General features: G+C 61.0%; 2 protein-coding genes across 6 annotated transcripts; both read right to left on the reverse strand.

Moving 5' to 3' along the window:
* Positions 1–19: 19 nt before the first annotated feature.
* On the reverse strand, positions 20–14,614 carry LRRC61 (leucine rich repeat containing 61). 5 transcript variants are annotated; one of them, XM_057550087.1, is made up of 4 exons: positions 14,457–14,614; positions 12,105–12,259; positions 11,529–11,672; positions 20–1,529 (listed from the first exon to the last, which is right to left on the reverse strand). In XM_057550087.1, exon 4 carries the CDS (start codon positions 1,366–1,368, stop codon positions 586–588), a length of 783 nt encoding a protein of 260 aa, XP_057406070.1. In that variant the 5' UTR covers positions 1,369–1,529; positions 11,529–11,672; positions 12,105–12,259; positions 14,457–14,614; the 3' UTR covers positions 20–585. The 5 variants fall into 5 exon arrangements, with proteins under 5 accessions (XP_057406070.1, XP_007184705.2, XP_057406072.1 ...); XM_007184643.3 differs by lacking the exon at positions 11,529–11,672; XM_057550089.1 differs by lacking the exon at positions 11,529–11,672 and having other exon boundaries at positions 14,323–14,457.
* Positions 5,184–8,085, reverse strand: ZBED10 (Putative protein ZBED10P). The gene is given in 4 exon segments (XM_057550086.1): positions 5,184–6,723; positions 6,726–7,133; positions 7,136–7,348; positions 7,351–8,085. Coding segments are annotated over 4 exon segments (1,692 nt in total). The 5' UTR covers positions 8,075–8,085; the 3' UTR covers positions 5,184–6,376.
* Positions 14,615–15,895: the final 1,281 nt, after the last annotated feature.

Raw genomic sequence — 15,895 nt, forward strand, 5'->3', positions numbered from 1 at the left:
TGACAGGCAGCGATGCAAATTAAAACGCGAGTATTTAATGGGGATTGGCACGGGTGGGCATGGCAGCGGAGGCTTCAGGGAGACCCGGGACGGGGGGCACAGCAGAGGGTCACTTGGACAGGCGAACCTGGAAGATGCGGCTTCCACGCTCCGAGCTCTGCCGCGTCGTCTCCCAGGACGGGCTGGGCAGGAGGCTCGCCATCCCTGCCTCTCACCTTCAGCCTTAGGACCAAGCAAGTTTATTCCACTAAGCCTCAGGCTCAGGCAGCCAGGAGTGGCAGCAGCTACAGGCACGAGGAGGCCGGGCCTCCTCCCAGAGCACAGCGTAGGTGCAGGACAGCCTCACGCAGTGCCAGCTGCCTGAGGAGGGTCCAAGGGACGTGTGTCCCTGATGGCTGGGTGGGGAATTCTCCTTGAGGCAGGTGTGAGAGGGAGGGGAGGTGTGAGAGGGAGAGGGGCTGCTCTCAGGGAAGGGGGCCCACAAGAGGCCCGTGTGCAGGGCCGGTGGCCAGCATGATGAAGCCATGAGGACAAGCACGGAGGCCACAGCGTGCCAACCCCACGGGCCACGGCCACAGGGCGCATTCAAAAGACAAAGGAGGTGGCGCCTGCGGGGCTGAGCGCCTGCTCGGCCTGGGCCAGGCTGTCCCTGGCCTGGCGGTCCAGGTCGTGGCACTCCTGCAGCGTGTCCTGGAACTGGCGGCAGGCCTCCTCCAGGATGGAGCTGCTGCGCGCGGGCCAGGACTCCCAGTAGCCGGGCTCCACCCAGGGCTGGGCCTCCGTGGCTCGCGGGCCGGGGCTGGGGCCGGAGCTGGGGCGCAAAGAGCTGTCCAGGTCCCGGCACAGCTGGTAGAAGTCACTGCCGCGCCCGCTCACGCGCTCGCCGTCGATGACCTTCAGGCCGGGCAGCAGCTCGCGGACCGAGGCCCAGTAGGAGGGGCTGGCGCACAGCGGGTTGCTGAGCCGGGCCAAGGGGTCGCGGAGCCGCAGGCGCTCGAGGCCCCGCAGCGCCGCCAGACACTGCAGCCGCCCGGGGCCGGCCAGCAGGTTGCCCGCGGCGTTGAGACTCTGCAGGTTCTCGCAGGCGGCCAGGGGCTCCAGCCCCGTCAGCCGGTTGTCGGCCACGTTGAGCACAGCCAGCTGGCGCAGGGAGGCCAGCGGGCCCAGCTGGGTGAGCGCGTTGCCCGAAAGGTCCAGCCACTCGAGGCCCAGGCACTCCCCCAGGCAGCCCAGGTCCGCCAGCCCCAGGCCCTGCAGCTTCAGCAGCAGGATGGACTCCAGGGCGAACTCGCCTGAGCGCGCCTTGAGCAGCTGAGGGGTGACGCGCACCCCGTCGGCCTCTCCCGACTTCTCACCCCGAGGCTCCATGAGACGAAGTGGGTCCAGGTGGCCGGGGCCCCAGCAGCTCCGTCACGGTGACGCAGGTGCCACTGGCGGTCAGCGGGCTGCTCACCCCAAAGGACGCCCCGTCCACTCGGCCTGGGCTGGACGCCTGTCTCCGACACCCCCGCTCAAGGGCCAGCAGGTCCCTAAGGAGAAACAGTCAAATAGTAAGCGGGCCTCTGAGCACCTCAGTGACCACCCAGCCTCCACTGCCAGGGCCAGAAACCTACATGGCCCGGCGGGACCTGAGGACTGGAGTCCAGGGCGCAGGAGGGTGAAGAGCCCCTCCGAGGGAGGTGGGCCAGGCACAGGCCCTTCCCTAAGGGGGTCCTGACTCGGCCCTGGCGGTTATGGCCATGCTGGATGGGATTCAGGCCTGACATTACCAATTCTTCCCGTCTCCCAAATCTGCTCTGGAGACATTATCTCATTACTCTCCTTTCTCGGTAACTGCTCACGATTATCTGTATTAATTCTGAGGTGTTTCCTTTTAACCATTTACATTTATTTTTGAAGAGATAACAGGTCACCATCATCGCCAATCTCTTTTGTTTCCTTCCTGGGAGAGCCATGCATTGGCAAACACAAATGAAAGCACCTGGGCCTTCTTGACTTTTTTTTTTTTTAAATCAGCAATGAATTCAAAGTGGTTTCTGCGTCCCATGGGCCAACTTGTGACCTCTGGTGGCAGCTGTGGGGCCTGAGGGCTCAGCCTTCAGTCCTTGATGAGGAAACTGAGGCGGAGGGAGGTAAGGGACAGCGGAGGCGCAGGGAGAGTGGCAGCGCTGCCAGGCCCCTCACCTTTGCTCCCCCGCCCCCTGCCTGTCAACACCAGCTCTTCACTGTGGCACCAACAGAACAGCGCCCATCGCTGCCAACCAGATAGCCTGGTTCCAGCTGCAAACACGGGCAAAGGGGGGTTGGGGAGGGGAGTCCGGGCAGTCAAGGAAGCCGTCCTGGAGGGAGGGGCAGGGTGGCACCTATGTTGGATCCAGAAAAGGGGAGGGAGGGTACTTTCTAGTCGCCAGTGGCCGTGGGGTGGCAGAAACCCAGGTGTCAGTGCAAGACCAGAGCACGAGGCAGGAGGCCAGGGGGAGGGACGCGGGTGACGCCGAGCAAGCGCAGAGGGGTCAGGGTCTAAGAAGAGAGGCAAACAAGCAGACCTCTGCTCCAAGTGGCAGCTCCCCAACCCCACAGACTCTGGCCGGGCCCAGGCCAGGCGGCCAGGAGGCCAGGCGGCCAGGCGGGGTGAGGCCTGCGGAGAAACAAGGAGCCATTCACTCCTGCTGTTTACAAAACCTGGGGCTCCAGAGCCTCGGCCAGGCCCCGAGGCTGCGTTTCCATAGCAACGTCACTCCTCAGGCCCCCTCCAAGGAAATCAGACCCAGAGCTCCTCCCACACGCCCCAGGGAGCTGGGGAAGCGGCTAACACCTCTGACCCCCACCCCATCTCTGAGAAGGGGGCCCTACATCTCTCCCCAGCCCCCCTCCAGTCTGCAGCAGCCCAGCTCCTTCTTCACTTCTACCAACGTTTCTGTCCAAAAGGCATGGAGGCACCTGCTCAGAAACCTGGTCGCTCTGCGGAAACATCTGCTGGGTTTGTAAGCAGTGAGCGACGCAGTCACCTCCACGTTGGTTAAACCTGCTCTGGCCCACAGGCCACCGGGCACTGGAGACAGGCCATAAAAGCACTAGCCAGAGACGAGGACCCCGCCCGAGGGCAAGGAGTGATGAGAGGAGAGAGGAGGGAGGAGAACGTGTGCCCAGAACCTGGCCATGTGACCGGAGGCCGGGCTCCCGTCTCGCACTTGGGGTGTCCTGTGGCATCGGCCTCAGGAGGCAGCGGCGAGTCCAGGATGACGGGGTCCAGGCACCGTCTGTGAGAGCGAGGCGCAACGGGCCAGCCTCGGGGGGACACCACCTCTTCAAGTATCTGCGGGCCTCTCTCCAGCGGTACGCACATCCTCCCAGCCACTATTTTGGGGGTGAAAGCGGTCAGGAAGCCCTGGTGTACAGTCAGGGGCTGAAGTCGGGCAAACACCCACATGCTTGAGGCTGAACGGAGGGTACTGATGAGCAGCCGGGGGTGGGGAGGACAACACGCCAGGCCTCCAGGGAAGAGCCACCAGCCCCGTGTTCAAACGCCCCGCCGCCGCTGGGGTGGGGGGAAGCGATGCCCTGAGGAACCCCGTCAGCGATGGGGATGGAGGTGGTGCGCAAAGGGAGGGAAAGAAGAAGGGGGCGGGCAGAGAACGGTGTGCGCGTGGCCACGTTCTGCGGAAGAGGAAAGGGGAGCGGGAAGATCACACTGGGACTGGACAACAGGCCTCCTGTGCCCCCAGGGTCCCATCTGGCAGGAAACACGCGCCCCTCCAGCACTCGGCTCTGTGCCCTCGGCCCTGGGTCCCACGCCCTTGTCTGCAGTTAGATGAACAGCACAGTAGTCAAAACCTGATTCTCCAGCGTATCCATGACCTCTGCTCTGCTCCTGGGCCCCATCTTACCTCAAATCTGCACACCTCCACCAGGCAGGGGCCCACACGCCTGTGCAAACCCAGCCAACGCAGAGGCCAGCAGTGGAGAGCAGGCTCCGCGCGATGCGAGAATGGCTCGTCCACGTGCAACAGCATCAACGTTCCTCTAAAAAAGCAGAATCACCCTGGTCCTCTCATGGAAATGAGCGAACAGAGGCCGCTGGCCCAACGTGTGCCTGTGAAAAGGACTCGGTCACACGGACAAGGCTATGACTGAAACAGGTGACTCTGGATCTCCGGGGGGAGGCCCATCTTCCCTTGTTCAGAGCCAGCAGTTCTGACTCTCAGTTTACCTATCAGGGAATGGGCCAGAAGAGGGTGCCATGAGTCGCCAGGGCAGGGCACAGGTAAGTCTAGGGAAGAAATGGTCCAACTCGGAGCAGCCTCAGGTGGACAGTCACCTGGCCGCTTCGGTGAACTGGGGCCCCTTCCTCCGCCCCATTCCCTCCCGACCGCAACCTGGCACAGGGTTCTTGGACCCGGCACTGCCGCCACCTGGGGCCGGGGTAAGTCTCTGCTGCGGAGGCTGCTCTGTGCATGCCTGTCTTCCAGCCACGAGAGGACGGTAGCAATCCCCCCACAAGCTGTGACAACCAAAACACCTCTAGGCGTTGCCCAATGGCCCCTGGGGGACAAAACTGCCCCCAGTTGAGAACCACCGCTCCAGAGCCCAAGCCCCCAAGCTCGGGACCGTCAAGCTTCTCCTCTCCTCCCTTTCACTGCCCTCGTCTTCCTCACACCCCCCAACCCTGCTGCCTCGCCGGTCCAGGCCCCCCCTCTCCGAGAACAAGGAGAGCCGCTGCGGGGAGGCCACACAGCAAGGGGACGGTGCCTCTCCCAGGAGGAGCCCGAGGGGTGGCAGCACTGACCAATACATGGCCCCCAGGACAGCTTTTGTTAGGGCACCTGACATCCCTGCCCCCACCTGACCTGCTACACCCGAATCTGCGAGGGAGGGACAGGACGCCTCAGTTTTCAGATGCTCTCAGGTGATTCTCGCTGAAGTCTGAGACGCACGTGCGATTTAAGGAAGGGAGGCAGGGAGGCGGGGAGAGGTCCAGGGCCGGGCCCTGATCTCACCACCCAAATGCACGGGATGCAGAGCCCAGACGTGCAGCCCTAGTCCCAGCCTCTCGCCCGGGGGCGCCGGCCTCTCCTCACAGGGACCCTGTGCAGACATGCCCTCCTGCAGCTGGGGAAGAAGACACGACCTGAGCAGTGTGGAGGTGAGACTTCACTTCCTATCACGGTGCTCCAACCACTGAACACAATCTGTATGAAGCTTTATTCAAGAAAATGCCATGTTACACTGTTCAACTGAAAATACAGCACACTAACTAGCACAGAGGGTATGATCTCAAGATAAAAAAGGAAACATGTCAAAGTTTTCAACAGAGGCTGAGTGAAAGGATTACGGTGAATTTTTCCTGCTTCCTTACATTCTCAGTAACTTCCGAATGTCCTACAGTGAATTAGTCACAGTGACACAGGGGAAGCGAGGGGACAGGCTCCCGGACTCAACCCCACAGCCAGGGCCAAAGTGCAAGTTAGGCCTTGGTGCCTCTACACCCCCTCTTCCTTCTCAGAGTCCCTCTCCCAGCGGCCCAGCACCTCAGCAGAGCTGGACTTGTGTCTTGTGGGTGGGACGGGCCCCGCCCCAAACACTCCGGCCTCGCCCTTCCTTCTTTTCCCACCCATCCCACCAGCGCCTGGGCCCCATGCCCTCAGGTCCTGCACTCGACCCTAAAGGAACTCAGGCCGGTCTGTCACTGGGATACATGCCCTTTTTTGCTTCCTGAGACTGCTTTCACTGTAGAAAGAAGAAACCCCAAGGCTTCCAGGAGTCTGGAAACAAACTACAGGTGACAATGGCCACGTGATGACTGGGCGTGCCAGCTCTCCTCGATCACACGCCCGCAGGAGCTGGGCGGTGCCCTCCACCAGGGCTCTTGGGAACCCCGGGATCCACGGCAAAGTACAGACCCTAAGAAGACTGGTGTGCGTGTGGGCACCTCCCTCTTAAAGTGGCTACTCTATCATATTAGGGTTTCTTTCCTTTCCAGGAAGAGTGTCCACGGCTTACCCAGGCCCTAGGTGGCTGAGGATATCCCGCACGGCGCCTGGTTCCTCTCTGAGAACGCAGACCTTGAGGGCCTGCCGCCCCGACACACACGGACAAGCCGCGTGTAGGGCCCCTTGCCCACCGACGCTTTAAAGGAGCACCGCGGTCCCTACGCTGTGTGGTACAACTCAGAGTCACCGATGACCAGAGCCCACCCTCCCGCGCACGTACCGCCGGCAGTGACTCCAGCAGTGGGCAGATGAAGATGACATCTCCGCGCAAACGAAAATGACAATCTGTCAAGAACTGAGAAACTGTCCTCATTCTTTTCAAACAAGGTTTGGAGCCCGGCTGTCCCTGTCTAATGTCCTAGGACGCGGCACTGTGCCCCCTCCCGTCATCTACGCAGACTTCCCACAGGCAGCTCTTCAGGGCATCGGACCCTGCGGTCAGACTCACCGGTCTGCGCCTCCAGCGCCAGGCTGCAGAGCAGCTCGGCAGTGCTCTGCTGGGGAAGATGAGGGGCGGGGGCATAGCTCGGGAAATGCCCCAGGTTGGTCTTCAAGAAGAGAAGACGCGCAGCCGTCGCCACTGGGAGAGGGGCGTCATGCCCCACGATGGCGGGGCCGCCCAGGGAGGCAAAGACACCTGCAGAGAAGGCGCCCATCAGGGGGCAGGATAGACACATGGTGGCCAGTCTCGCCAGGTCTGGCCAGACGTCCCGCCGCTTCTGCCGGTAAGCAGGGGGTCTTCCTGGGCACCCACTGTCTCGTTCTCACGCAGGTACTTCTTGCGGATGACGCTGGCCAGGTGGCTCTCCGTGGAGAGGGAAGCGCCGCTCCTCTCCGAGACCAGCAGCCCCCCGCTCTCCACCTGCTCCGGGAGGCTCCTCTCCCTCTGGCCCAGCAGCAAGGACCCAGAGGTCCTGCTTCTCTGCTCGGGCGCTTCCCGGCCCTTCCCTGCGGCCCCAGGGCTCCTGGCTCCTGCGCGGCTCAGGGGTGTCCACACGCACAGCAGTGGGGCCCTGCAGGGAAGGGGAGGGCGGCAGGAGTACTCGGGCACCACGAGCTCCTTCACCTCGTCCACGAGAACTTGCTTCCAATGGTTGATGTCGGCCCCCTCGGGGAGGGTAGCCTCTATCCTGCCCTTGAAGCGGGGTCCGGCAGGGTCGCCAGCACGAACCCCTCACGGTGGAAGAGCTCAGGGAGCTGGTGGTCTGTGGACAGTGGCAGGGCCAGGTCCTCGGCCAGCTGCACGGCCGCGCCCATCTCGCCGGTGCTCCGCTCCTCAGAGCGCCCGCGAACCTGCGCCAGGAAGACGTGCAGGTAGCGCGGCTGGGGCAGCACCAGGCTTAAGGCGGCCCGTGCGTGCTCGCCTCCCGGACCACCATCCAGAAGGGCTGCAGGAGCTTGACCAGACTGCCCGCCGGGCTCCACAGCGCGGCCGACAGGGCCGCCCCTGCCCTCCCCAGCGGCTGCCTCTCCTCGTAGCCCTGCAGCAGCCGCTGCCGTTCCACCAGCCGCTCCAGCAAGTGGCAGGCGGACACCCAGGGATCCGAGAGCCCCAGGAAGGGCTGCGCGGCTGGCAGGAGCCGCCGGGCTTCCACAGAGCCTTGGAAGTGGCTGCGGATGGCCCCGGCCGTGCCCAGGATGATCTGGACACTGTGACGGTGACACAGGAAGTCTCCCACCAGGGAGTCGAGGCAGTGGGCGACGCAAGGGGCGTGGGTGCAGCCCTCCATCCTCACCGCCTGCTCCAGGCTGGGGCAGCCGCCCGACACCAGGAAGCCCAGGCGCAGAGAGCCGTGGCCAAGCCACAGGCTGAGCTGCCCCGGCAGCTCCCGCGGCCCGTCCTCCGCAGCCCTGCCCTGGGGCAGGCCTCGGACCCAGGCATGGCCGGCCTCCTCGGGGTCCCTGGCGCCACCTGCCGGCCACCCAGCCGCGTCACCCCACAGCGGGCAGCGCCAGCCGCGCAGTCCACGTCCGCGACCCGGGCCGCCACGGAACGGTGAGGTGGACGCGGCCGGCCTCGGCCCACTGCACCCGCTGACGCACCTGCTCGCCCATCGCCCCGTGCAGCAGGGGCAGGGCTTCATGGGAGAAGAAGGCTGGAGACGGCAGGCAGTGGCAACGGTCCACCTGGGCCATAAACCTCCTGCAGAGCGGGGCCGAGACAAAGGACAGGGCCAGCGCCAGGCTGCAGAGCAGCTCGGCAGTGCTCTGGCTCCGGGCCTGTGCTCGGAGCTGGCGGGGGGCACATTTGCCACCTCAGTCCTCCCCAGCTGCCGTCGGGGGAGTAGGTGGGGGAGGCCGAGCCTGCATCAGCCGCTCAGGCCCGCCTGTCCGTCACCATCTTCCAGAGGTAAGGCATCCGGCGGCAGCATGGTGATGGCAGCTCTCAGGGGCACGGCTGGTGGCCCCCGTGGGCAGGTCCTTCTGCTTCTTTTCGGGCCCCCCTCCCCGCTCCTCCCCAGGGCCGGCTGCAGCTGGCTTCCTCCCCACCTCCCGCCCGTGCTTAGTTGCCGAGTGACGGACCAGAGCTGAACGCTGGGGCCGCCCCTTGATTTTGCCCCGTCTGATGCTCGGTGGCACAGAGTGCACAGGACACGGCAGACGTTCCTGCAGCTGATGGTGAAGCAGTGTCTCACGTCAGGCACTGGTCTCTGACCCAGGGTGTCCGGGGGGCCCGGGGAGTGCCCGGGGGCCCAGCCCTTGGCCTCGGCCTGCGCGGTCCTCACCAGCTTCTTCAGGCAGAGTGGCTTCTGGAGGCTCAGCGGGGGCGGCTGCTCACCCTCACCAGGAAGCAAGTGCCTCTTCTTCCGTGTCTTGAGCTGATGCACCTCTCCGGCCGGATGGGCTATGAGGATGTCGGCTGGCCTCGCCTCTTCATCCTCGCCAGGCTGGCCCGCCTCCAGCCTGTCCGGCTGGCCACGTGGACCAGCAGCAAGTCAGAGGGGACGTGACTGGAGCTGAGCACTGGGTCCCCCGACTTCCTTCCTGCCAGCTGCCCCTCCTCTCGCCGTCCATGGGCCTTCCACTTGGACACCTTCTTCTCAGGCTGCACAGGGGACTCCTGCCCCAGCACGGATTGGAGGCCACAGGGTCCGGAGTCTCCCTCTGGCTTACTGTGCCCAGCAGCGGGGTGGCAATTTTCACAGGGGGCGGCCGGGCCAAGGACAGGCCTCTCCAGGGAGCCGGCTGCTCTCCTCTCGCTGCAGACACGCAGCCCCAGGAGACCTTCCTCCTGCTCCTCCCGGAACGCCTGGTCAGGTGCGGGGACCCACAGGCTGCTGCGGAGGCGCGGGGGGTCGCTTCCCCTGCAGGGATAGGTCCCTCCCGCTCCTCTTTTGGGAGCCGGGGGTTCTGACTTTCCCGGGGCCACTGCGGCCTGCGCCCCTATGCATACAAACTCAAGTTTGACCTCAGTCTCTGGCAGGTGCTCCCTGGCGCCCAGCCAAGTCCACAAGGGGTGTTGATAGCTCCGGTGTTGAACGTGGAGCCAGAAGCCAGCGCGGCAGGTGGGGTCTTGGCTCTGATCATGGGGGAGTCAGCACACACAGGGGGCTCCTGCCCCATGGGTCCTGAGAGTGTATGTTTCTTGTGGGGCTTTTTGACTTTTCCGACTTCCGACGTGCTTGGGAGCTTGGGGCAGTGAGAAGACAGGCCCAGGCTGTCCTCTGGCAAGATGACAGAAGACAAGGCAAGATCTAAGGCAAGATGAAGAGAATGGCTCTCAGCCAGCTGCCTACTCACTTCGGGGCCCATTAACGGGACAGTGAGGCCGGAGGGGAGAGAAGAGAGCAGAGGATGTGAGGCGTAGTAACCATATGAAATCAATCCCAGGACAAAACTCTCCAGACGCCGACGTCCTGGATGAAGCCTGACATGCACTCCTCCAGACCCAACGGAGCAGCCCTCGACCGGAGCCCCCAGCCCTCTGCACAGGAGTGGTCTCTGTGTCCATCTTCTTTGCCACGTTAACTCACATCTCTTTTTTCCTTCAATGTTTATCAGAGTCTAGTAGGCACTTGGCAGTCTTCCTGTGTGATGGATTCAGTATAAGGTAGGCCAGGCCCCTGTGTGCACATGGCCCCCAGGCTGGCGGGGGGCAGATGAGAATAAAACACTCACACACACGGCAGGGGAGACGAGAGCCGAGGTGCAGGGTATAAAGGAGCGCTGCAGGGCTGTGGGACCCCGGCGGGAAGGACCTCACCAAGACATCAGGCAGGCTTCCCGGGAAAAGCTGCGGACGCTGGCGCTGTCAGTACAGGCCACGGGAATGTGGAGGCCGGTCTCTGCGTCCTGGGCACCCGGGTCGTGCCTGGCACCCGCAGGGCCTCTTAAACAGGCAACGTCGCTTGGTACCGGAGAGCGATGCGGCCCGAGGCTTCCCAAGCCTCTGTCAGAGCACGTGGTACGGGGCAGCTCCTGATGCCAGCGACGCAGGCCCCCCACGCCCCCTCCCCTCGAAGCCCACTCCTCTCTGGCTCCGGCCCCTGCTGCTCCCTGACACTGCCCCCGCCGAGGCCCCAGGGACCCCCGGTGCCCCGCCTCAGCAGGCTTCTCCACACCAGCAGCACCTGCCCACGTCCTCCACCTGGAATGCTGCTGCCCACAGCTGTGGGACAGCACATCTCCTTGGCTTTCCTGTCACCTGCGACTCCTTTTCAGTCTCTGTTCTAGTCCCTTTTCCTCTGCCCGCCCCTTAATGGTGTTTCCTGGGCTTCCTCGTCTCCAGGTCTCGTCTCTCCTTCCACACCCTCTCCCTGACCAGGGCCACCTTTACCGGCTGAGCACTGCCAGCCCCTCTCGGCTCACGACTCCCTCGCAGGCTTCCCCTCACCTGCTCGGCCTACAGTCAACTCGAGCTCAGTAAGCAGGACTCCTGTTCACCCAGATGCTCAGACCACAAACCTCAGCACAATCCTCAACTCCTTTCCCCCCGGTTCATTTTCCTGCAGATGAGGTCAAACTCAGGGCTCTCAAAAGAAAAGACACATGAAAAAGTCAGAGAAGAAACATGCGGAAAGAAGAAAAGAAAATGAGAGGGAAGGAAAAGCCCAGTGAGCTAGGCTGTGTCTCCTCGGGAAAGAGAAGATTCAGAGTCAGATGGCGTAGACCCTGCCCCAAACAGCTGAGAGTGAGGCGTCTCTTCAGACCAGAGCGAGATGCAGGTTAAATGAGGAGATTTAAACCATAACATTGTGACACGGAGTGATGTTAAACATTCAGAAGGATCACCAGGGATGGCAGGACGGCCTTTACTGGAGACGAGCCCGCTGGGCGGCTCAAGCGAGACTCGGCCGTGAACCAGGATGGACAATGCGACACCGAGGAGCCCCTTCCAGCCAGAAGGGCCTCAGGGGAACCGAGAGGCAACCACCCAAGCCCATTGCTCGACGACCCAGTCAGCCACCACCGAACCAGGGGTCTGAAGCTCACGGGAGGTGACGTGGCGGAGGGGCGGGATCAAGGTGCAAATGAAGTACAAGACACTGTCGTCATCCAGGGGAAGGGCTCTAGATGACACAGCCAGAAGGGACTAACCTTCGCTCTTATTTTGATTGAAGAAACAGAAACCCAGAGCAGCAACGTGACGCTCAGTGGCAGAGCAGAGGACCAGAGCAGTCCATGGGCTTCACTGCTCCCGAGAACACAGAACAGGGTACTGAAACCAGGCCTGTGTCCCACCTGCTCTCAATGATGAGGGCAGAGAGAAAAAAACACCTGTGAGTTAGGCTGCAGCCTGGGCTACACCCCAAAGCCTTCGCCTGAGGATGCACTAATTGAACCCAGGGCACCAACCCTGGTCTGTTCCCCGACCAGCCCTGTCCCACCAGTCCACCTGTATTCTGCAGATACCCTTGAGCCACTTGACCATTTAACAATAATTCGTCAAATAGCTACCATGAGCCAGCACCACGCCCTAAACATACAAACACAGGAGAGTCACTGCCCGGCTGGCACATGGGGCGCAGAACGAGAAGACAACTTGGAAGCGGCTACCGGCACCAGGGCAAGGCAAGCAGGGTAAGTGCTGTGCAGCCAGGCCGCGGGCTCACCGACAGGCCAATCGAGTCTATGACACGGGAGTTTAGATTCCGTCTTGGCAGGGTCGCTTACCTTAGGCTACTGCTTGAGGAACCTCGTCTCCTGACAGTCCCTGGGGCGGGTCCGGGATCTTGGGCAATGACTGGCACCCCTTTCTCTTCACTGAAGCACACCAGGATGACAGCGCGGTGGACGCTGTGGAGAGCCAGCGTGGAGTCTACACGAACCTAAAATGTAAAATTGAAAAAGAAATCACCCACAAACTCCAGGACTTTGATTATTAGTAAGAAGTTGTTTGTGACACTTCTCATAGCAGCTGATACACGCACTTGATATAGCGACAAGGTGGAGACTCTGGGGCCGCATCGGGTGGGACCACACGAGGCAGGCGGCAGGTGCAACCCTGGGAAGCAGGTGGCAGGTGCAGCCCTGGGAAGCAGGCAGGGAGGAGGGCAGGAGCAGGTAACGGAGGCGGGACTGGAGGGGAAGGGACAGTTTGGAGAGCCATGCAGGGGGCAGATGATACTTGGGCTGCGATGTGGAGGAGGAGGGGATACAGAGGGACACCCCAGTCCCTGCTAAATACAGTTCAGTTACAGATATAGTGATTTTGAGGTTCTTCTGGAACAAATCTTCAGGAGTAGATGTGACAGATACAGGGTCAGGGGATAGAAGTCTGAGCTAAATATACAGATCTGTGTAAAAGTCTCCATAGAAACTGAGGGAAAACACCGGTGGGAGAAGAGTGGAGGGTGGTTGCCCAGGCAACACCGACACTGTGGGGAGGGTAGAGGATGAGCAGACTCCAAAGATGCCTGACAGGCAGAGGACAGAGACACAGAAAAACCTAAGTGATGTTAGGGAAGCCAAGGGAAGACTTTCCAGAAAGGACAGACAGGGTCCCTTCAGCGGATGAAGCAGGTGGAGCCCCGGGGCTATGCAATGAGAAGCAGGGGACGCAGGCACTTGCAATGTCAAAGGGTCACGCTTTGGGGTGGGAGGGAAAAGGCTTGGCTCTGTCTCAAAAGAGAGAAAAGGTACAGTGGGAAAAAAGGGAGGATTGATGGCAGGAGCTTCCTGAGAGAAAGGAACTCAAGGCACAGGTGGGTGTGTTTATCCTTGCAGATGAGAAAGCTTTTTTTTTTTTTTCCTGACACAGCAAAGAAGGACGGCTATGGTGGCAGGCAGGTCCTTGAGTGTGGGCAGGGGCAGGGCCCAAGGCAGTTATGCCCAAGAGCCTATAGATTCCCGAGAGGTTAGCAACCTGCTGGCTGAGCCTGAGACAGGAAGTGCCTCAGCACTTACACGTGTGCTGGCTCCACGGATTAGAGATTTCCTCCTCACTACACTCACCAAGCCTTTTCCCACATGCATGCCCAGAAGCACAGTGGTCACTTTTCTCTTTCTCCTGGGCCTGCCTCACCCTAGGGCCTCATGCAGAGCTCAGTCCACCCTGGGCATTCGATACCTATGCCAGACCTTTCTCCGAGTTTTCACTCTGCCCAGTCCCACCAGCCCCTTCTTCTCTCAGCCCCTGCACTGGGGGAGGAGGAGGTGGTGCCTGTCTATCCACCAGACCCCAGGAGACTTCAAAGCACTTGGTGAGCCTACAAGTCCTCGGCTTCTCATCCCCCCACCCGCTCACCTATGAGGAGATGGAAGATGAAGAAAAGCATGGGACCAGAGGAATGTGTGGAAGGAAGAGAGTAGAGCAAACCACTACACATTTTGGGGTTTTGTCCCACATGCAAATTTGGCTACTTTTAAACCCTAAGGGAGAGATTTTAAATAACCAAGCCTCATTAGATTTCACAATATGCAAAAGTGACATAAAATGAGATGTTTTAAACTACACACCAGCAGAACCCTTTGCTCTTTTCTGCGAGGCTGCTCTCCACAATGGATTGAGAGAGCATTAAGTCCAGAGCCGGTCTATGGGGGTTTAAATTCTGGCTGCTACCCACCAGCTGTGTTCATCTGCTCCGTGCCTCGGTTTCCGAAGTCTATACAACAGGGATAACAGCATCCACCTCGCTGGCTTGTGAAAGATTAACAAAATTAATGTACGCATATAGCAGTGTTTAAGGGCACTTCTTGGCACAGAGTGAGTGATGGATACGAGCCGCTGTCCAGTTCTGGCCTCATCGGGTGTTTCAGGTGCGGGGCACTGGGAAGGGGAGGGAGGCTGGGAGGGGGACACCTGGGCCGCCCGATGGGCAGGGCAGGTCAGGGAAAGCCGCCTCGCCCCCAAGTCTACGTCTGTGACCACAACGCCCCCTCCCCGGCTCACCTACGGCCAAAGGTCTGGCTGGCTAGTGGGGCTGGCGAAGCCGTGAAGCCGGCGCAGCTCCCGCAGCGGGTAGTAAGGACACGCCATCCGCCGCCCAACGCTCGCTCCCATCCCCGCGCCGCAACGGGACCTACCATAAGGCGTCAAGTGCCCTGCAGAGCTTGGTGGGCGGTCCAGGTTCCGAGGCGACTTCCGGGAGCAACAGTCGGCGGGTCCTCCGCGCCCACCCCACTCCAGCGGTTGGTACATTCCTCCAGCAGGCAGTCAGCACCGAGTGCACAGGCGCAGTGTGCAGTGTGCAGTGCGCAGGCGCAGCGCCCAGTGCGCAGGCGCAGGCGCAGGCTCAGCGGACGGAAGCGGTGGTGTTACACCGCCTCCTCCGCCGGAAGTCGCGCGCTTTTCTCACCTGACCGGGGCTTGTTCGTACACGTTTAACAGCGCTGGGGGTTTTTTGGGTATTTTTTTTGGCGGGGCGGGGGGGTACTTCGTTTCTTTGTTTGTGTTTAATAGTGGTAGTTTAGCTGTGTGGCCTGGGAGAAAGCGCTCGCAGGCCCTCCGGGCCGACGGTGGCCTAGTCTTCCTCCTCCACTGGCGGATTCGTAAGGCCCCTTCCATCCCCGGCTCTGCGCCGCGGCAGTCTGACCGCCGGAGTGCAGCCCGACCGCCCGAGTGCAGCCCGGGGCTTGTGCGCACATGCGGACGGAAGGGACCACGGTAATGGTAATGATCCGTGTGTCGGAGCCTCTTCCCACCTTGCGGGTTCACCCAGCATTTCATGACACCCACCCAGGTTATCTCCTGGGGCAAATTCCCGGTGACACCGCGAAGGCCTCGCCGACAACCCAGGGGTCGTCCGTGCGCGCCTCCACTGAGGTGCTCTGCCAACTCCCCAAACTGAATTGTCCCGGGGCCGAAAAGGCCGCGTTTCCTGGGCTGAGCGGAGAATTCCTCTCCTCACGCTGGTCCCACCTGGACACCAAAGTACCCAACTCTTGTTTCATAGACTACCTTGAGCTTCTTTCCACCGCCAGAGTCAGACAAATCCAAGGGCCTAGGCTTGGGCACCACTGGGCCTTGGGCAGTCCTCCCTGCTCACCTTCCCAGGGCTGATCTCAGTTCTTTCCAGCGCCCCCGCTCTGGGCCCATCAACTCCAGGCTGGTGCAGTCCTCCAGCTTGAGCTAAAACTAGGACCCCTGCAATGAGAGTATATATCTTTGCCCTTTATCAAAGTTATTTTTAATCTTATTTGATTCTCTCCATGCCTCAGAGATGGAGGTATTGGTTTCTCCGTTATACAGATGAGGAAACGAGACTCAGTCACACGGAGAGTTAAAGTAGGAGATGGAGGGAGCCACAGATGATTTCACAGTTGTACTGTTGCATGAGGGTCCGTATGAAATGGGCTCAGCTGGTCCCTTTGCAGCGTTAACCCAGAGGCACTCTAGAACCAAGGATGACTTGATTGCAAAACTGGGAGATACAAATAAACTGAAAAAACTGTTGTTTTGTGAAGTGTGGGTTCAAATTATTTGCCCACTTTTAAAAACTGGGTTTGTCTTATTGTTGAATTCT

This window comes from Balaenoptera acutorostrata, chromosome 7 (genome assembly GCF_949987535.1).
Source record: "Balaenoptera acutorostrata chromosome 7, mBalAcu1.1, whole genome shotgun sequence".
NCBI classification, from domain to species: Eukaryota; Metazoa; Chordata; class Mammalia; order Artiodactyla; family Balaenopteridae; genus Balaenoptera; species Balaenoptera acutorostrata.